Consider the following 21,214-nt stretch of genomic DNA (forward strand, 5'->3'; position numbering starts at 1 on the left):
CCAGGCATTGGAAAGTGCATGTATTAACACATCAATATTGTTCCTGTAGGGTTATAGTTCACCAATGTTCTGTATAGGGTTATAGATACCCAGACCATATGAACCAATGTCACTGAGTTCCTCAGATGCTGTAGCACTAGGATTAGGAAGCAGTGCATTATGCCCAACATTGCTTGGCGTGCTGTTTTCATTAGTGTGTCACTTGCCCAGGGATTAGACACATTGGCTTTAATCACCAGTAACTACTCTTCTATCTGAAGGAGTCCTTAAGTACCCTGAGTTAACACATTATAACCGTCCATGATAACCGTCCATGATAACCGACCATGATAACCGACCATGATATCCATCCATGATAACCGACCATGATATCCGACCATGATATCCATCCATGATAACCGACCATGATAACCGTCCATGATATCCATGATATCCACCCATGATACCCGTCCACGATAACCGACCATGATATCCACCCATGATAACCGTCCATGATAACCAACCATGATAATATATACCCTACTGCCCCATTTAATATACCCTAATACCCCATTAATATACCCTACTACCCTGTTAAAGAGTGTGGATCTCCTTTTGCACAGTATTGTAGGCCTGTAGTTCCTACAGGTCACAGACACAGACATAAGGTTGCATTGATTTCATCATCTTTTGCTTTCTTAATTGTCTTTGATTGAAAAAATGTAATGCCTAAAATATACACTGTCGTACAGCAAATGCAGTGTACTGCAAAAATGTGCTTTTTAGCAGGTTTATAGGATGATACAGGATGTAAACACCTCACGCAGACATCACTCAAGGTGCTCACTCAAAGTGTATTGGTCTCGGCAGCACGCCAGTCGGCTGATCTTCCTTTTCCAGGGCTAATCCAGCTTGATAGGGTAATCCCCAAGCACGATACAGGCGTCATGAGGAGGGCTGTCTACCCCAAGGTTCTTCAAGTTCATTCAGCATGTCAATGTGCTAGTCCAGCTCAAGGCAGAGGAGGTTGGTGTGGGGAGCTGTAGGAAGACGGGTAATGGCTGGAATGGAGTTAATGGAACAGTTCCCATGTGCTTGATTTGTTTGGTACCATCCCATTGATTCCATTCCAGCCATTACAATGAGCCTGTCCTCTTATAGCTCCTCCCACCACCTCCTCTTGTTTCAAGGGTAGTGGGTAAAATTGTTCAAGTGTAAAAATGAATTCAGTGGGCAGGTGTAAAGAATGTGACGAGAATCCCCCAGACTTTGATGTATGCCTTTATTTTGTTAACACGTTACATTTTATGACACGTACATACAGTAGAATTCCTTTCATCAGACATCAAATTCTAATCTCTCTCAATGATAACTCAATTTAATTAGTAGATATACATCTTGGGGTCCTTTAAATGTATGCGTAGGATAGATGAACTCACTTTCCCATATGGCTGTCATAGTGTAAAGCCCTGATCCGAGTGGCCTGCCCTGCCTAGCAGCTTTAGGAACAAAGATTCAGAGAAGCCATTTAAGATGCAGGTTGGCTGTCAAAGCCACTCTTATTGGATTAGTGCTCTTGGTTGACAGGGCACGTTGCATAAGCAAAGAATCAAACTTTGCCTGCATTGTTTCCTGCTTACAGCCACTGCCTCCGCAGACGCCTCAGTCACCTGTTACAGTAGGTCGAAAGGAGATGTCTCGGCAGGACTTGTAAGGAGTTATTTTTATGGGAACCCCATTGCAATTCAATCGGGTTCATCAATGAACTTTCTCACTGTTGCATAAGTACATTTTACACAGGTCCCCGAATGGTCAAACAAAGAAAATAAGGACTTTGGCCTGCCTGAGACCACATTGGAGGCTGGTACTCCATCAAACAAACATGATGGCCCTCACAAACAGTAGATATGATAAGACTTCGGTAGCCTGCTTGATCTACAGTAAGTAGGGTATTTAAAGTTTAAAGCTGTGCAGATCTCAAAAGCTGTCTGGCAAGCAAACTCAATCCCATCAAATCATCTTATGGTCAGGTACTTGAAGACACACGAACCTGATAGAACATTTCCGAGGCTTGCCTCCTAGTAACAAGCAAATTGTAGATTTAATTTGTACATATTTTACATACATTTCCTATGTGATGAACTACATTTTTTTGGGAGAATGCACATACATAATAGCATAATCTATATTTTTGAAAGATTACTGCATTTCAATATATGATACACATATGTATAAATAGCAAGTAATATGTCTATTACATTTTCAAGTTATTGGGAAAATGTTGTGCAGTTTCAAATTGTACATAGTTTGCAATGGATACCTGATGCTCAAACGCGACTTCTAACCAGATCATCAGTTCATACGATCTAAAGACTCTTAAAATACATCAAGTAGAAAATCTGACAAACAATCCAAAAATATATATTTAGCATATTAACACAAATATACCTTCACAAGGCTCAGAAGAGTGTGCACGTTTTCAGCATTGCTGCTATATCAACCTCCGGTAAAGTCAATTGTCACTTGCTAAAACACAGTAGCAAGTTTACCTTTTAAGCTTGAGTTATGGGAAGAAGCGTGTGCTCTTACAGCACAGCATTCTAAAGGAGCAGTGTCCGTCTCTCTCTTTCTACAGAGTTTGTGTTATCATTTGTACTCATATTTGTTTGTAAAAAAAATCTTGAGATGTGTATATAAGATATTTAGCAGTATTCCTGTTCTCATAAAACAGCTCAGTTATAAAAGTTTGTCCACTGAACTCTCACCCTCATATCTTTATGGGCCATCAGAGTTTGGATAAAAATGTACAGCTAATTATTTCCCCGAGCAGAATGTGTCTCAATAAATAGTATTTAAATACAGTATATGCCATTTGGCAGATGTTAAGATGTAATGTTTGTTTCATTACATTGATGATGTTAGTTGCCGATTAAGTAGTACCTATAGTTAGTTATCTGTGAAAGATATGCTCTACTTTAACTGTGCTGTCCAGATATGGTAATGCTCCAACTGCTGGTACATCTGTGTTGATCCATCAGGATTGGCTTATCAAGTCCTGAGAATGAGGGGAAGCGATCGAGTCTGTCCACAAAGGGATACAACTTCACACTGACTGCCTGCTGCGCCTAGGGATCCTCCGCCACACGGCAAGGGCAGAGGCACACTCCAGGGGGTTAGGCAATGGTGCAGGTCTTGGACTTTCCCCCCTCTGGGACCTCATCGGCTGTTTAATCAGAAAACCGGACAGCAGGACAGTTAGCCAGCAAGTAGCAACACAGCAAGACAGCAATGACATGCATAGCAAGACAAATCAAATCAAAAGTTTGATTGATTTGATTTAATAGCAAGACAGGAAGCAGCAATATAAACAGTAAGAAGACTGTCTCAGTTTATCTACTTATGTAACCTTAACACCAAGGTTAGGTAACTTTGTGGCCTGGATGACCACTGGAGCCTTGGCTAGTGTATGCATTGACAAGCCTCAGGCACTGTGTCTAAAATAATGGTACTTACTGGTGTGGACATTTCTCTGGAAATTGTACAATAGCATTCCCTTTAATTCTAATTCAATTCTTGAATTAGAATTGGCCACACCCCACAGGAAGCAGAATTTGAATTGAATTTGAATTAAAGAGGAAACAATAACAAAGCGTATTCCCCGCCCCTGTTTGGGTAAAAAGCTGAGGGGATGGGGCTGGAGAAATGTTACCACTCATAGACAGTGCTATGGATGAAAGGACTGACCATCCACGATATCAAAATTATACTTTTAACTATGGTTTGAGGCTATATAGTGTTTGTGTACATGTACTTTGTTTACAAACATTGGAGTAAAACAGGTTTATTTGGGTTCTGGTGGGTACGACAGTTGAACTAAGCTCATGAGGCATTTATAAGTTATATTCTTCAAGAATCAGTGGGTACATCTCATTTAGAAGACATAAAATGCTTGTAGAAACTGCAGATTTACCCTTTAAAGGAAGTATATTTAATTCAACTAAATTAAAATGGTTAATTTCTTCTACCCGTCATTACACTGAGTATACAAAACAAACATTAAAGGACACCTTCCTAATATTGAGTTGCACACATATAAAATCATGTCTCAATTGTTTCAAGGCTTAAAAATCCTTCTTTAACCTGTCTCCACACCATCTACACTCATTGAAGTATATTTAACAAGTGACATCAATAAAGGATAATATCTTTCACCTGGATTCACCTGGTCAGTCATGGAAAGAGCAGGTGTTCTTAATGTTTTGTACACTCTGGGTAAATCACTTTATTAATCACCGTTTGGGGGATTATTAAAGTACTATCTTATAATAAATGTTTATTTTGACATATGGCGTCCAATATTATGTAAACATTAGATTTTTAAAACTTCTTAAATTAAATTAAAAATAGAACTTCAATTCATGGCTTGAATTTAAATAAATTCCATATTCCAAATTGACTCCAACCCTGATTTCTTTGAGACTTGAATGTATGTCAAATGTCACCTGGTGGTGCCTCAAGCTTCTTTTTCTCTTCCTCGATGGCTGCCATCTTGGCGGCGTGGATGTCGGCCAGCTCTTTCCAGTTCTTTAGGTTGATGTTCAGCCCATCAAACATGGGGGTGATCTCTACGTGGAACCTTGAGAATTCCTGCACACAAGTAGGCCCCATTTATCGCAAGCATTCACATACCCGGGACTGTCACTCAGCCTGACATCTTCCTTTACGGTGCAAACATTCCTGCCGGGGAGTTTATCTGGTGTACACTTAGAGATAAATAAGCCCACTAGGCTCTCAGGTGGTCTAAACTGGACGGCCCTGTCACAGAAGTTGATATTGATAGTTCACAGAGAAACTGATCTCATCTATTTTTATAAGGATGATTCCGTTTCCAAAAATAAAAAGACAAATACCACAAGCTGATTTCTTTCTAATCGATCCCAATGAATTAAGAATAGGGCTTGGTTGAATTTCAACCAGCCAGGCAGTTACCTTGTACACGAACGCACACACAAACTGAATGAAACCGCACTGCATCTTGGGTAACTCCGCCGCACAGTTTCTGTCCATCATGGGCTGAGGAGCAATGAACGGGATGGAGTAAGATCAACACAAACAGAGAACTAACATATGTTCAGTGATTACTCTATAAACATCTATTGTAAATAAACTGAGTTTCCCACCCCCCCACACAAACTCACAATGGGTTGCTGATCGAGAACGGTCCTTTCCAAGTCACCTTGCTCCCAGAACTCAGCTGCGACCATAAGAGCCACCTATGAGTTGGAGAATTGGCAGCAAAGAACTTATCAGTACTAATCTGCACCTCAGAGCTTCCTGTGGTCTATATTGTTTGGAGGAAATGGAAAAATGGATTTTGTTTTCCTGTGTTGTTTTGTTTCATGAGATGGTGGACATATATAGAACCCACCTTGCTCTGGACATCCCATGGTTTGGTGATGGCAGACAAGTCACAACCTGTCATCATCATGGCCCTGACACACAAGAAGGGACAGTACTGTTAGAGGAATTATTCCAGAATTATACAAGAATCTTCATTAATGTTATACAAGCAACCATAAACTGTGGCAATGTGCACTTTAAGAAAAGTGGCCAACTGCCGCAAGTTTGCAATCGCGTAGCAAACCCCCGAGATGGCGGACAGAAGAACATTCCTACTCACATGATAATTTCCTTCCTGATTGGGTTGTTGGAAATATGATCGATTTTATCCTTCTCGGTTTCCATTGGCTCAGTGGCGTTCACAATGTTCTGGAACATTGTTCTTTTTCTGGGTGGAGACCAACAGTCAAATTAGCAGTTTGCACATGATAGATGATACTGATTCAGTATATTAAGAAGCAGCTATATCAGAGATAACAACAATTGTAAAAACCCACTTGAAGTACAAGGCCAGATCAGTGGCAATGATGCAGACGTCAAACAAGTGCTGTACAGTCTCAAACTGACGCTTCTGGAGATTCACAAAGATGTTCAGGCTCTGAAGGAGGAGCAGAGAAAAATGTAAGTTCAACTCCCGCAAATGCCTTGTGTACAAACACTGGCCAAACGTAGTGCACTCTATAGGGAATAGGGTGCCATTTGGGACACAGAAACTGGAGTCAGGCGTCTCTAACCTCCTCTGCCATGAGCGTCTTGCTATACTCCAAATGGTGCCTCTCCATGATGGAGGATCCGTGTAGTTTGGCTAAAGGCGATCCACTCCTGCAGGTCAGAGAGGGGTAACACCCAATCGTTAGACCCCAAACGGCACATTCCAAACCAATAACAGATAACTAAACTGTGATGATTTTAAGAGTGCTTCGAGTGCAGGTTGGCATTTATTTCCCCCATCATGCATTTTGTTTTGACAGCAGCTCTGCAGAGTGGTCGCTATCTGGCACAGCCACAAAGTCATAAAATCTGATTTTAAACCAAACCCTAACCTTAACCCTAACCTTAACCTTACCCACACTGCTAACCCTATTGCATAACCCTAACCTTCACCTTAACCCTAACCTTAACCCACACTGATAACCCTAATGCCTAACCCTTTTACAATATAACCAGTTTTGACTTTGCAGCTGGTCTATCTAAGGGGAACTCGCTCAGTTCTGCCTCCAAGACAAGACTCATGACAATAAATGTCAATCTGCGCTTTGAATGCTCATAGGTAAACGGAGGGGGTTCTTACTTTGTCTGGTATAAGTTGTTGGTCCCCCTGTGGTCAATATCGTGGCAGAATGCAGCGGCCACCATGGCAAAGGCATCCAGGTCAGAGTAATATTTCCTCAGCCTGCCAGTCTGTGAAGCAAAAGGGCTGATCCATTATATTTTCTCTTATTGTTTTTCTACTTCACAAAAAACATCACACAAAAAAACCGATCCATTATCAAACAGAATGGGAGGGGTGGGGTGATCAATCTATTATCAAACAGAATGGGAGGGGTGGGGTGATCAATCTATTATCAAACAGAATGGGAGGGGTGGGGTGGGGTGAACGATCCATTATCAAACAGAATGGGAGGGGTGATCGATCTATTATCAAACAGAATGGGAGGGGTGGGGTGATCGATCTATTATCAAACAGAATGGGAGGGGTGGGGTGATCGATCTATTATCAAACAGAATGGGAGGGGTGAGGTGATCGATCTATTATCAAACAGAATGGGAGGGGTGGGGTGATCGATCTATTATCAAACAGAATGGGAGGGGTGGGGTGATCGATCTATTATCAAACAGAATGGGATGAACTTTTAACTACTCTTCTTTTGGTGAGGTTATACACCGTCATTCTGTGAATCGATGTAGGTATCAGGTGATAGTACTGGTGCTGTAGGAGTAAAGGGACTCACCTGTAGAAGACAGAACATGGTCTGACCCACGTTGAAGCCGTGTCTCCAGTTGTGGTAGGTGATGTCACGGTAACCTTTCCGGACAGTGTACATCCATCGCGTGAGGGTCTGGTTGTACATGGGAAAAGGAAACACTATGACATGAGGGATATTTGACCAATGATCCGTGTGTCACGTTTACCATTAGCTACAGTACATGTACATATTACCTCAACTACCTCGTATCCCTGCACATTGACTCCGGGACCTTGTATATAGCCTCGTTATTGTTATTTTATTGTTGCTATTTTCTATTCTATTTGCTAATTTCCTTACTTTTTAACTCTGCACTAATGGGAAAGGGCTCGTAAGTAAGCATATCACGGTAAAGTCTACACCTGTTGTATTCGGTGCATGTGACAAATAACATCTGATTTGATTTGTATGAGCAAACCAGTAAGACATAGCCTAGTAGTTTGACAAAAGGAATGTAGAGTCATGTACAGTTTATACATTGCAATGCATTCAGGGGACATTTACTGTATAATGCTGAGGTTACAACTAAATAACTACATTCAAATAAACATGATTGCTTTACTAGCCAGGGGCTTCAGGACTGACCTCTGCTGGCACTTTGAACTTCTCCACCACGTTCAGCTCAAAGAAGCAGCGAATCCCGCACATGATGAGGCCGTGCTCAGTCACAGGGAAGTCACTGAAGGAGAACAGTAGCAGGTCGACGTCTATGGCCACAGGACAATTTGATCTCTACACAAGGGCAAATGAATAACCAAATGTTTATTAACTTGCTGAGTCCATTTTCACAGGCAGTTGAAAGTGTTATTAACCTGTTCTGTGTTTGGTATCATGCCCTTGTCCAAGTTGATCCCTCACACCACTCTGCCACATTATCATTGTGTCTCTACCCACTTTCACCGGCAGCCTGAAACATGATCCTACCAAGAGTTTGTACATCTCTTTCTGGTCACAGTCCTCTGGATCCGCATCAAACTTTTCCTTTGTGTTCTGTGGAAAGAGAAAATGTACATCCCGTGAGGCTAGTTTCCTCTGTGAAATCTCCACTGTCTAGAAGGTCTAAGATCTAACATATCTCAGGTCTCACCAGGATACTCTGCATTTCTATGTTGGTGCATCTAGTCTGGCACATGAGCATCTCCTGGGCGATGTCCTTTCTCCACTCCATTCTGTTCAGTCTGTCGTACGTGTCGCAGTTCAACACCGACCATCCCAGGAACTGGGTGAGGGCCTGGAACAATGCAGACAGGTCTTTAGCACCTCATACGTTCACAACCCATGACAGGAATGATGAGAGAAGTGGTTGATATGACAGAGAGAGAGAGCATGCAAAAGAGAGAGAGAGAAAAAGAGAGAGAGAGAAAGAGAGAGAGAGAAAGTGCGAGAGTGTGAGAGAGAGTGAGAGAGAGAGTGGATGTCTGTGCACTTACCTCAGTGATCTGTTCGTCGTGCTCATCGAATGGTTTACCATCTTTCCTGTTGAAGAAAGTGGCAATACCCACAATTTCTTCCTTTTTGTTGACGATGGGAAGGGACAAGACGTTCTTGATGACGAAACCTGACTCATCCACAGCCTCTTTCTGAAAGACAAAACGGCATGAAGTCGATTAGTAAACGCTTTGAGAAGGATCCCTAGATTATTGCGTTTTAGCGATACAACACCAATCTGAGGGCTGGTGGTCGTCTTCAAATAGCACATGTTGCTGATGACTTGATATATTGTAACACCAAGGTCATCCTACACTCAATACCATAGTCCTCACCTGGAACGTGAAGTATTCATCAGCGGCAACATTCATCATGTTACAAATCTACAGCGGAAGAAGAAGAAGACATATTTAAGTCAAATCACTCCTTTTTCGCAATCAAATGTTTTTTTTTTTTTTTCCGGAATAATATTGCCAGCAAACATGAATACATACATACAAAATTAAGATACACCCCCACCCCCATCCCAATCAATCCGAGGACCTGAGGGATCAAATTAAATAAACATACATGGATCAATAAATAAATAACAGTCAAATCACTCTCAAAAGTCTCCAATGTACAGTTGGCCCTACATGCGTGAGGATAGTATATGGTCTGTGGTTAATGTATGGACTATATGCACTCTTTCACATCAACTTACATAGCCGTTCTCTGACACGTAAGTGGGGAGCCCACTCACCAGGGCCCAGTGGTCAATAGGAGGACCCCTACATGAAACAGAGGGAGTAAGACAGTGAGTGATGTATTTTGGTACTTTCAGACTTTTTGGTTACTTCAGAAAGCATAATAATGAGTGATTTATGACAAGAAGCTACTGATACTTACGGTATGACTTTGATTTCCTCTTTGGGTCCTTCTAAGAGATAGTCGATGATCTTGTAGAAGATGACTTCCTGCAGATGCACAGGACAACATTCACTGGCTGTGATTATGTAATAGACAAGGCAGTAGAGAAAAGAGCAGAGTGCTTAGCGAGAATCATATCAAAGGAAAATGGATGCTTACTCTTCCGTCGGGGGTCTTTGGTCCGCTGTACGGTGGTACGTCTCCCAGCTTCACTGGCCACTCATCGTAGAACTCCTGCAAGAAGAGAGGGAAGACATTAATCAGGACTTCAGTGTTCGCATTTCGAAACCACACAGGGAGCAGATCCAAAATGGCACCCATTTCAAGACAGTGACAAAACAGCAATATGCCTTAGCATATTATACACTAGTAACAAACCTTCTCTTTGGTCATGTCCAAGAGGCCCACGGAGTATCTTTCACAATTGAGGTAGATTCTCACAGTGTACAGAGCTTTGTGGAACTGTCTCTCAATGTCTGTCAACTCTTCAAATACTTTGCTGGCAGACCACAGAAGGACCTAGTGAAACCAGGGGAGAATAATAGATGTTGTTGTTGTTTTTGATGGGGAAACTGTTTAAATGGTTAAGTCATGGATTGCATGGTAAAACACGGCTTTACAGGAAACTTTAACTGATATGAAGGTATAGTATGATGATCATTGATACACAGTGCATTCGGAAAGTATTCCGACCCCTTGACTTTTTCCACATTTTGTTACGTTACAGCCTTATTCTAAAATTGATTAAATTGTTTTGTTTTTTCCTCATCAATCTACACACACTACCCCATAATGACAATTAGAAATGGTTTTGCAAATGTATAAAAAAACTAAAAACTGAAATATCACATTTGCATAAGTATTCAGACCCTTTACTCAGTACTTTGTTGAAGCACCTTTGGCAGCGATTACTGCCCCGAGTCTCCTGGGTGTGATGCTACAAGCTTGGCACATCTGTATTTGGGGAGTTTCTCCCATTCTTCTCTGCAGATCCTCTCAAGCTCCGTCAGGTTGCTGCACAGCTATTTTCAGGTATCTTCAGAGATGTTAGATCGGGTTTAAGTCCGGGCTCTGGCTGGACCACTCAAGGACATTCAGAGACTTGTCCTGAAGCCACTCTTGCGTTGTCTTGGTTGTGTGCTTAGGATCGATGTCCTGTTGGAAAGTGAACCTTCACCCCAGTCTGAGGTCCTGAGCACTCTGGAACAGGTTTTCATCAAGGATCTCTCTGTACTTTTCTCTGTTCGTCTTTCCCTTGATCCCGACTAGTCTCCCAGTCCCTGCCGCTGAAAAACATCCCCACAGCATGATGCTGCCCCCACCATGCTTCACCGTAGGGATGGTGCCAGGTTTCCTCCAGACGTGATGCTTTGCATTCAGACCAAAGAGCTCAATCTTGGTTTCATCAGACCAGATAATCTTGTTTCTCATTTTCTGAGAGTCCTTTAGGTGCGCTTTTGGAAAACTCCAAATGGGCTGTATGTGCCTTTTGCTGAGGAGTGGCTTCCATCTGGCCACTCTACCATAAAGGCCTGATTGGTGGAGTGCTGCAGAGATGGTTGTCCTTCTGGAAAAACCCATCGGGTTCTTGGTTACCTCCCTGACCAAGGATCTTCTCTCCTGATTGCTCAGTTTGGTCGGGCGGCCAGCTATAGGAAGAGCTTCCAAACTTCTTTCATTTAAGAATGATGGAGGCTACTGTGTTTTTGGGGACCTTCAACGCTGTAAAAATGTTTTTTGGTACCCTTTTCCAGATCTGTGCCTCGACACAATCCCGTCTCAAACCTCATGGCTTGGTTTTTGCTCTGACATGCACTGTCATCTGTGGTACCTTATGTAGACAGGTGTGTGCCTTTCCAAATCATGTCCAATCAATTGAATTAACCACAAGTGGACTCCAATCAAGTTGTAGAAACATCACAAGGATGATCAATGGAAACGGGATGCACCTGAACTCTATTTCGAGTCTCATAGCAAAGGGTCTGAATACTTATGGTAATCAGGTATTTAAAAAAAAAAATAATAATACAATTGCAAACATTTCTAAAAACCTGTTTTCGTCATTATGGTTTAATGTGTGTAGATTGATGAGGATTAAAAAAAAATCTATTTTAGAATAAGGCTGTAACGTAACAAAATGTGGAAAAGAGGAAGGGTTCTGAATACATTCCGAATGCAGTGTAATGACTGATACATCACACCACTCTTCATATTCTTCAAACACTAATAGCAAATTGCCTTGGTGAACTTTGTCTTTGTATTCAAGGGCCAGCATGATTGACACAGTTGATGACAGCTCATGCTGAATGGTGGGATTACACTGGGTTCTTACCTGACCTTTCCTGGATTCCACGTTGAACATGTATGCAGTGTGATGCTGCGTGGCAATGACTTGGGCAAAGACCAAGTACTTGTTCCAGAGCTGAGAACCAAATCAGATTAAATCAATTCTCAGTTCAGCAAACAGGCATTCATCTGATGCGATGTCCTCCAGACTACTGATGCCATACACCCCTCACACCGTGCTAACAATGAATATGCAGTATTGCCACCTCTCTTGATCTAGAGAGCCCCTGGTAGTTTTATTGCAGTATTAGCATTTCTTTTAAAGTAATATAAATTATTAGGGCAATGTACGCTATACAGTGTATGTATATGTCATGTGAATTGTACTATTATGTATTAATCGTATGGTTTTTGAAAGGTATTTTCATAAAGACTAATACTGAGAAACCTTTCTAAGACTGGTATTTGCCTTTGAGAGCTCAGGACTTACTTCCTCATCGGCTTTTGAGAATTCTTCAGCCCCAATTTTGTTTAGTGCCATGGCAACACCAAGGCATTCCTTATCAGCCATCATGGGGAATGAGAGCATGTTTTTGGTTTTGTATCCTGTCTGCTTGTCCACAAAGTCACTGAAGCGGTTATTCTGGAAGTGAAATAAAGTATATTGGATCAAGACATTAGTCGCGTTCACACTGCAATAAGCCCAGGGCTAACAGCCTCCTTAGCCCTGAGTTAAGAGAATGCCGTGTGTAAAGGTCTACTGAGCACACAGTCACTAAAACACGTACCTCTGCTTGCCATGGTTTTTATAACCTGCACATTATGGATGTCATTGAAATGCCACAATTCTATTGCCATTATCTCGAGAGTAATAAGAATGCTTTTCAAATCACTGAAAATATCATGGGCTAATCAAAGTAGCCAAATTATGGACATCTTCTGGCTAACAAAGCCCAGATTGAACCCCTACTTGAATTCTGTTGTTAATTTATACATTCAGTAGGGTGTTCATGCAGAAATATATGTTGACCAATTACAACATTGATCTTCAGTCATCCCCAGTTTATCATAAACAGTTTTGAAATCATAAAACTGGACATTTCTGTTTTGAATATGATAAAATATGAAATGAACTAAAGAATAAAATACTATGTAGATAAATTAATGTAGGCGTATGCAATTAATTAATGACAAATTAACCAGAGTAAAGACAGTTTCATGGCTTCTGGAGGTAAAAGGGATTTTCTGCACTATATAGAGGGATAACAACCATGACACATGGGCCACATTAACATTTAAAAAGCATCCCTTATTCAATGATACATGTAACTTCACTGCATACTTGGTGAAAGGAACTAATCAAAGTTTGCATTGGTCAGACTTCTGGACTCAGATAATCAATGCCAGACAGACGACTATAGGCAACACCTTCAAAAAATTCCATGAAAGTGAATTTAACAAAAATAGATGACACAGAGAACAGACATGGATGAACACTTTGTACTTCTTTCATTATCTTCTCAAATCTATATAAATTCAAATGTCAAACTTATGGGTGAAACGAATGACTTTAAAAAAAATGTTTTATCCAACGTCTCCATTTATCTGACAAGAACAGTGTGCATATAGAACGAGTGTAAATACATTGGGATTGCTTTTGGTAACATTTTACGCCCGCTTTTGCGCGTGTACCCATTTTATATGCGCTTTGGCACCTGCTGACAATGACACTCACCTTTGTAACATCCGGAATGTTGTGCATCTTTTTGGAGTGCGCTGTGTATCCAACTACACCCATATCGATTGGAAACACAATCTCATTAGTGGGGTTGACAAGGTTTTCTTCGTATTTGGAGGTAGGGGTGACATTGAAGAGCGTCGTTGTAAGCTCAGCTATTCCATTTCTAGCTCGAAGACCAAAGTAACTGCACCGGTCTGCGTTCAAAATCAAGCAAACTCTCTGCAGGACCTTGTGCAATACCTTTTCCATAACGATTTGCGATTGCATTTCTTTGACCAGGTCATAGATGATGTTGGCCTCCTGAATTTGGGAGACATCTTTGAAGGAAGATTGATCTTTGAGGTTTTCTGCGAACGTTGTCGCGATCACTTCCGGACTCAACTTTTTGTCAAAGTACTCTTTGGCGAACTGGGGATTGTTCTCCAGGTACTTCTCCACACTATCCTTGTCTCCCATTTTGAATTGTTCTCGTTTGCCTCCCTTCTCTCACAGACGCATCACCCGGACAAGTCGCAAGGTGTAAACGGTGGGTAGTTAGTGGCCTCCGTTTGCACCGACCTGCATCCTCTGCTGTGGTGCTGGACAAATCACCAAAACGTCCTTTACTCTGCTACAAGCTGACAGAATGTAGTGGCTTACAGACTGAAAGGATAAGAGGGCCCGCTAATTAATGTGACATCATGACATTAAAGCCCTAAGCTTTCTTAACCTGCAAATCCCAACACAGATAATTTTATATTGGACAATCCAATCTGAGTCAAGCAGGGCAGGTTGTTTTGTCGCGCTATCTCCCTACTGCAGCTGTGGTAGAGAATGTTCATTTTGGGACAAAATTGTTGACTCATCAAATATATTATCCACCCAATATTCCCACTTGAGTAGAAAGTAGTTGGACAGTTGACCTTAAGGAACCACTCTTCAGTTCTCCACTATAGTTCCAAGCAAACATTCGAGAAAGGTTTGTGGAGGGGTCATGCAAGTAATAGCTGGTCCCAGCCTCCCCACCACAGAACTCTCTCTCACAGGGATTTGTTTTCATAAGAATGGCCCTACCTGTATTTACAGTCAAAGTGAAGACAAATGCCAAGTAGGTAGGTTAAATGCATCAGTGAAGCAATTAAAAAAGGAGCTAAATTAAATGAGCTCCCTCTGTAATGTCTTTGACCAGTCCGTTTTGGTCTTGGTAGGATCCAGTGTGGTAAACAGAGTGGAACAAAAGACACCCGGGACAAGTCTTTTCATGGATGTGTGCATACCACCCCACTAAAACATTGATAAACCTACTGCATTATGTCAACAGTGTTGGGAGAAGTGCTTGATCTTAATGACCTCAATCTCGCTGTCATAGGGCAGTCTGGAAGCCTTGCCAAGTGAGGAGAATCAGAATTCTGAGAAAGATGGTCCTATTGTAACCGTATCACACAGTCTGGCAAGGCAGGACAGGGCCAGTTTCTCTTTCTATTTTCACATGTGGGATTAAGACTGGCCCATAATGTGTTTACGGGGAACAATGGGTCTTTCTCTCTCCCAGCCAACACAGCAAGCCACTGAATTCTAGTCAGAGAGCAAGGCAATAAAAGATCTGTATCAATGGGACTTGGCAGTCTAAATCCCTTATTAAGTAAAAGTGATTAGTGGGATGTCCTCCCTGACAGAGAAGGAGAGAGATGGGGCCTGGCCTGGTACAGTGGAATGGATTAGTCACATGGACACCCTACCTAGGAGTTAATCTCATGAAGAAAGCCATGTGGTAATAATGTCGCTGGCTGCAATGAGACGAATAGGGAAACAACAATAGACTAGATACAAAAAGTCTGCAATCAATTTGGATTGGTTGTGTTCAAAAAGCGATCCCATTGGATCAAACCCCACGGTCTGTCATTGCAGTAGTGTGTGAACCGGCTGCTGCCTCTCAGTTCTGTTAGGGTCAACAGACTCCAAGTGAAGAACAAGCAGCACTGTGTCCAGAAAGGCAGCCACACCAACCCGGTGACTTGTGTTGATATAAAACATGTGGAGGACTTTCCCTCCATCACCATCTGCTACTGATTAATCAGCCTATCATCACCTTTCCACACTGTAGATCCCTGATCGGATGCTGCTTGGCGAAGATCGTTGTGGTTGGTTGTAAACAAACTTCAAAGGTGACTGTAACCAACCTGATGGATTGTACAGTTGGGGGTGTACCACAAAGTTACAAAACACCTCATGAAGTTACAAAACATTCATAATACGCTTTGCCCTGCCCACTAAAGATAATTTATATACAGTGGAGAGAACAAGTATTTGATACACTGCCGATTTTGTAGGTTTTCCTACTTACAAAGCATGTAGAGTTCTGTCATTTTTATCATAGGTACACTTCAACTGTGAGAGACAGAATCTAAAACAAAAATCCAGAAAATCACATTGTATGATTTTTAAGTGATTAATTTGCATTTTATTGCATGACATAAGTATTTGATACATCAGAAATGCAGAACTTAATATTTGGTACAGAAACCTTTGTTTGCAATTACAGAGATCATACGTTTCCTGTAGTACTTGACCAGGTTTGCACACACTGCAGCAGGGATTTTGGCCCACTCCATACAGACCTTCTCCAGATCCTTCAGTTTTCGGGGCAGTCACTGGACAATACAGACTTTCAGCTACCTCCAAAGATTTTCTATTGGGTTCAGGTCTGGAGACTAGCTAGGCCACTCCAGGACCTTGAGATGCTTCTTACGGAGCCACTCCTTAGTTGCCCTGGCTGTGTGTTTCATGCTGGAAGACCCAGCCACGACCCATCTTCAATGCTCTTACTGAGGGAAGGAGGTTGTTGGCCAAGATCTCGCGATACATGGCCCCATCCATCCTCCCCTCAATACGGTGCAGTCGTCCTGTCCCCTTTGCAGAAAAGCATCCCCAAATAATGATGTTGGATTGAGTGTGTGGACAGGTGTCTTTTATACAGGTAACAAGTTCAAACAGGTGCAGTTAATACAGGTAATGAGTGGAGAACAGGAGGGCTTCTGAAAGAAAAACTAACATGTTTGTGAGAGCCGGAATTCTTACTGGTTGGTAGGTGATCAAATACTTATGTCATGCAATAAAATGCAAATGAATTACTTAAAAAAGTATACAATGTGATTTTCTGGATTTTTGTTTTAGATTCCGTCTCTCACAGTTGAAGTGTACCTATGATTAAAAAAATTACAGACCTCTACATGCTCTGTAAGTACGAAAACCTGCAAAATCGGCAGTGTATCAAATACCTGTTTTCCCCACTGTATATATACAGTGCATTTGGAAAATATTCAGACCCCTTGACTTTTTCCACATTTTGTTACGTTACAGCCTTATTCTAAAATGGACAAAATAGTTTCCCCCCCTCGTTTATCTACACACAATACCCAATAATGACAAAGCAAAAATAGGTCTATATACAGTTTTGCACATTTACTCATTACTACGTTGAAGCCCCTTTGGCAGCGATTACAGCCTCGAGCCTTCTTGGGTATGAGACAGTAAGAGACAGACCTGTATTTGGGGAGTTTCTCACATTCTTCTCTGTAGATCTTGTTAAGCTCTGTCAGGTTGGATGGGGAGCATCGCTGCACAGCTATTTTCAGGTCTCTACAGAGATGTTCAATCGGGTTCAAATCCACACTCTGGCTGGGCCAGTCAAGGACATCCTGAAGCCACTTTTGCCTTGTCTTGGCTGTGTGCTTAGGGTCGTTGTCCTGTTGGAAGGTGAACCTTGTACTGGTCCAGCCAGTCTTTGGGGCAACTTATGCTTTTTGCTGTTTAGCCGTGCCAAGTTACATAAGACGCATGTTTGGCTGTTCCGAGTTTCCTTTTCTGGGGTGCTGGACCCTTGGGTGACAGTTATATAGTCCTAGAAAGAAAAACAAATGTCTACCTGGAATGCTTACTGGCAACTTTTAACCATAAATCAAGGTTTTATGGCCATAAAAGTAAGTGCCTGCAGCCTCATTTCCTGTATATGGCCTTTTCATAACACTTTGCACACAGCCTGCAGGTATAATGCTTTATAACTTGTTTTCGTGTATGAGCCTTTATAATGTCCTATGGTATTTGCTGGTGTGGTATGATCAATGGAATACAACTATTGATTCATTCTGTTTGATCACTCACTGAAATGTTTTTCTCTTTGATATTGATTGCATAGCAAACTAGAAGTCAATGTTCTTTTCTCCACAGGATGTCCTATACAGGATAGGATCTATTATAGATTTATCTAACATTGAGCAATAAAATAATATTTAACATGATTGCCTAACATGGCTTTCGAGTGAAAAGTGAAAAATGTTAAAGGCCCAGTGCAGTCAAAAACGACACGTCCTGTGTTTTATAAATATTTCCACACTATGAGGTTGGAATGATACTGTGAAATTGTTAAAATTGCCTTTTTAGTGTAAGAGCTGTTTGAAAAGGCCGCCTGAAATGTCTGCCTGTTTTGGAGAGATGGAGTTTTGGCTTTCCATGGTGACATAACCATGCGGTAAATTAGTTAATAGACCAATAAGAAAGAGAGTTCCAAACATCTCTGCCAATAACAGCTAATTTTCAGTTTTCCCCTCCCCACTCAGACCACTCCCAGACAGTCCGAGCAAAATTATTACTTGAGAAATTGCTGTTTGCCAAAAAGCTATTTTTGTTTATTTTTGACCATTAAATTTCAACCAATCACAGTAAGGTACTTAATTGTTACCCAAAAATGATTCGATGTTGAGATAAAAACGGTTGCATTTAACCTTTAAGAAAAGTCGAGTAATGACATCCCACTGGGCACAGAGGTCAGTTCAACAGCTTGATTTACATTTGGTTGAGTTATCAAGTAATGTAAATCCAACATGAATTCATAGTGAAATCAACAAGTGAAGTCATCATGCCATTGGATTTAGGTAAAAAGTTGGGTGAAAAAAGACAAAATTCCCTTACGTTGATTACTTTTTTCAAAACCAATCACTTTCCACATTGATTCAACATCATCACATTGACATTTTTGTTGAAACGACATGGAAACAACATTGATTCAACCAGTTTTTGCCCAGTGGGATGTTACCAGAAGTAACATATTGTAGTTGTTCCAGGGGGAAAAAGCGAGCTGAAACATTTCTTTCAAAGTCTGGATCTGGACGTTAACCTGGGGCTCGTACTGCTGAAGCAGAACATTTCACGGTTAGTGATTGATAGTGAGTATGTCTAATGTATAGTATTCCAGATATGCTCTTGCCTTTACCCACAACAGATGTTTCATAAGGCAGCAAAAACACATTTTTGGGACTGGGGTCAAATGTGCAGAACACATCTGGACAAAATGGGAGTCTTGGTTGGAGTTACGTAATGTTTTCCCAATTGGTTAGGGGCTGTCTCACATCTGTTGTTGTTCTTACTCAACCCAGGCTGTGGCAGGACTCTACACTATAAAAACCTCTGTTTGTAGATGAACAGCAGCTCTAAGGCACCTCAGACTTTACAAGGTATGAACTGCATGGGAAGGGATAGTAGGGTTTTACATGTACTCTGCTTAGGGTTTTACATGTACTCTGCTTAGGGTTTTACATGTACTCTGCTTAGGGTTTTACATGTACTCTGCTTAGGGTTTTACATGTACTCTGCTTAGGGTTTTACATGTACTCTGCTTAGGGTTTTTCTGGCAGATCTGTTTTTTATTACTATCAATTACCTTTTTAACTCACTTTTCATATTTTTGATTAGTTTGCAACCTTTTTAGATTGAAGCTGTAATGGAGTGGTATATTGCCCGATGTACTGATTGTGATGTTGTGATATTTTCTCTTGACTCTGGGCTCTGTCTTCCACGGATCCATCAACAAGGCAACATGCTGAGAATCTGTGTGGCCCTCTGTGTTCTGGCGACATGCTGGGCACAGGACTGTCAGGTTTCAAACATTCAGGTCATGCAGAACTTCGACAGAAGCAGGGTAAGAACAAAATTCACATTTCCGAAATGTCACTTTCCATAAAGTATCTCTGCTCTTGTCCAATCTGATCTATCAGCCTTGGAATGTTCAATGTAGAATGCAACTGGAATTCCATTCATTGTATGTTATGCAGAGATTGATAGAGCTCTCATTTCATCTTACAGTATACTGGTAGGTGGTATGCTGTGGCCAAGAAAGATCCTGTTGGTCTGTTCCTCCTGGACAATGTTGTTGCTCAGTTCTCAGTAGATGGAAGTGGCAAAATGACTGCAACTGCCCAGGGAAGAGTTATCATCCTGAAGTGAGTTCTGTTTACTTCCAAACGATCAAAATAGTTTCTCAAACCTTCTAAAATTCACATCTACTGAACTTACTCATTTATCTTTGCTTCATCCTCCCTTCATCCTCCACTTTTATTCCCTTTATCCTCCCCTTTCCTCCCTTTAAACTCCCCTTTTCCTCCCTTTATCCTCCACTTTTATTCCCCTTTTATTCCCTTTATCCTCCCCTTTCCTCCCTTTAAACTCTCCTTTTCCTCCCTTTAGCAACTGGGAAATGTGTGCCAACATGTTCGGCACCTTCGAGGACACTCCAGACCCTGCCAAGTTCAAGATGAGATACTGGGGCGCTGCTGCATACCTCCAGTCTGGAAGTAAGAAAGACTACAGACTCAAAATAGAAGACTAAAATCTATTGTTGTACAGAATGTTCCATTGAGTTACACCACTACCTATTGATGATAACTTGACTATTCTTCATTTGTACATGATAGCATGCCATTGATGAAGCTGCCTACTGTCCAAAGCCTGCTGTTAAACCAACCATTGCTATCATTCTGTCTCCTCTCTCCTCCACATAGACGATGACCACTGGGTCATTGACACTGACTACGACAACTATGCCATCCACTACTCCTGCAGAGAAGTTGACCTGGACGGCACCTGCCTGGATGGATACTCCTTCATCTTCTCCCGCCACCCTACCGGTCTGAGGCCTGAGGACCAGAAGATTGTCACCGACAAGAAAAAGGAGATCTGCTTCCTCGGCAAATACAGACGTGTTTCACACACTGGTAAGCTTTGTTTAAGTCAATTTAGTAATTAAAAGTAATACCTTACTATTGTGCAACTTCTGGTCTAATGAACTATTATGGAATCCAAATATCAATTATAAGCTCAGTATATGTAAACGGGTTTTATTCCTCCATTGCAGGTTTCTGTGAAAGCAGCTGATCTGGAACTAGTCAGATGGATATCATGGGTGTAAAATTCCACATATCAGAATCAGGCTGTAAATATAAACCATGTTCCACAACAAAACAAACCAACCGTCACTGGCCAGCCCCTTCCAGCAGTTGTGGAACTTTGCCGTTACCAAAGACAGCCATCAACCAACCAAATGATTTGTATCCGAATGTATCAGGAAGGATATAGGATACTTTACTGATTGACATTGTATGATGTAGTCTTGAATGACTTTTTGAAATAAATAAAAACAGAATGGTACTATTTCAGTGTTTATTTTGTATTATTAGCATAAGGGTTTCAAGTC

At 41.4% G+C, this 21,214-nt stretch overlaps 2 protein-coding genes across 2 annotated transcripts; one reads left to right on the plus strand and one right to left on the minus strand.

Annotated features, from left to right (window-relative positions):
* Positions 1-1,244: 1,244 nt before the first annotated feature.
* Positions 1,245-14,339, minus strand: LOC109865193 (cone cGMP-specific 3',5'-cyclic phosphodiesterase subunit alpha'). The gene is made up of 22 exons (XM_020453301.2): positions 13,705-14,339; positions 12,460-12,612; positions 12,016-12,105; positions 10,062-10,202; positions 9,843-9,917; positions 9,663-9,730; positions 9,478-9,544; positions 9,110-9,157; positions 8,777-8,926; positions 8,434-8,577; positions 8,271-8,336; positions 7,932-8,078; positions 7,332-7,439; positions 6,671-6,780; positions 6,114-6,201; positions 5,877-5,977; positions 5,660-5,767; positions 5,408-5,471; positions 5,178-5,252; positions 4,969-5,052; positions 4,482-4,626; positions 1,245-3,202 (listed from the first exon to the last, which is right to left on the minus strand). Exons 1-22 carry the CDS (start codon positions 14,164-14,166, stop codon positions 3,153-3,155), a joined length of 2,544 nt encoding a protein of 847 aa, XP_020308890.1. The 5' UTR covers positions 14,167-14,339; the 3' UTR covers positions 1,245-3,152.
* A 4,776-nt stretch (positions 14,340-19,115) lies between these two features.
* Positions 19,116-21,171, plus strand: LOC109865366 (retinol-binding protein 4-B). Its single transcript, XM_020453485.2, has 6 exons — positions 19,116-19,199; positions 19,557-19,663; positions 19,828-19,964; positions 20,209-20,315; positions 20,523-20,735; positions 20,876-21,171. The coding sequence occupies exons 1-6, from the start codon at positions 19,163-19,165 to the stop codon at positions 20,893-20,895; spliced, it is 621 nt and encodes a 206-aa protein (XP_020309074.1). The 5' UTR covers positions 19,116-19,162; the 3' UTR covers positions 20,896-21,171.
* The last annotated feature ends 43 nt before the right edge of the window (positions 21,172-21,214 follow it).

Source organism: Oncorhynchus kisutch, linkage group LG20 (assembly GCF_002021735.2).
Source record: "Oncorhynchus kisutch isolate 150728-3 linkage group LG20, Okis_V2, whole genome shotgun sequence".
NCBI classification, from domain to species: Eukaryota; Metazoa; Chordata; class Actinopteri; order Salmoniformes; family Salmonidae; genus Oncorhynchus; species Oncorhynchus kisutch.

What these genes read in the sequence shown, in the direction of transcription:
- LOC109865193 (XM_020453301.2), bottom strand. Translation starts at nt 14,166, where the DNA reads ATGGGAGACAAGGATAGTGTGGAGAAGTACCTGGAGAACAATCCCCAG. An exon ending in CATGGGATGTCCAGAGCAAG is followed by an intron (nt 5,253 to 5,407) that starts GTGGGTTCTATA and finishes TCCAACTCATAG; the next exon opens with GTGGCTCTTATGGTCGCAGC. An exon ending in TTCTCGATCAGCAACCCATT is followed by an intron (nt 5,053 to 5,177) that starts GTGAGTTTGTGT and finishes ATTGCTCCTCAG; the next exon opens with CCCATGATGGACAGAAACTG.
- LOC109865366 (XM_020453485.2), top strand. Translation starts at nt 19,163, where the DNA reads ATGAACAGCAGCTCTAAGGCACCTCAGACTTTACAAG. An exon ending in GGAAGAGTTATCATCCTGAA is followed by an intron (nt 19,965 to 20,208) that starts GTGAGTTCTGTT and finishes TCCTCCCTTTAG; the next exon opens with CAACTGGGAAATGTGTGCCA. An exon ending in TGCATACCTCCAGTCTGGAA is followed by an intron (nt 20,316 to 20,522) that starts GTAAGAAAGACT and finishes TCCTCCACATAG; the next exon opens with ACGATGACCACTGGGTCATT.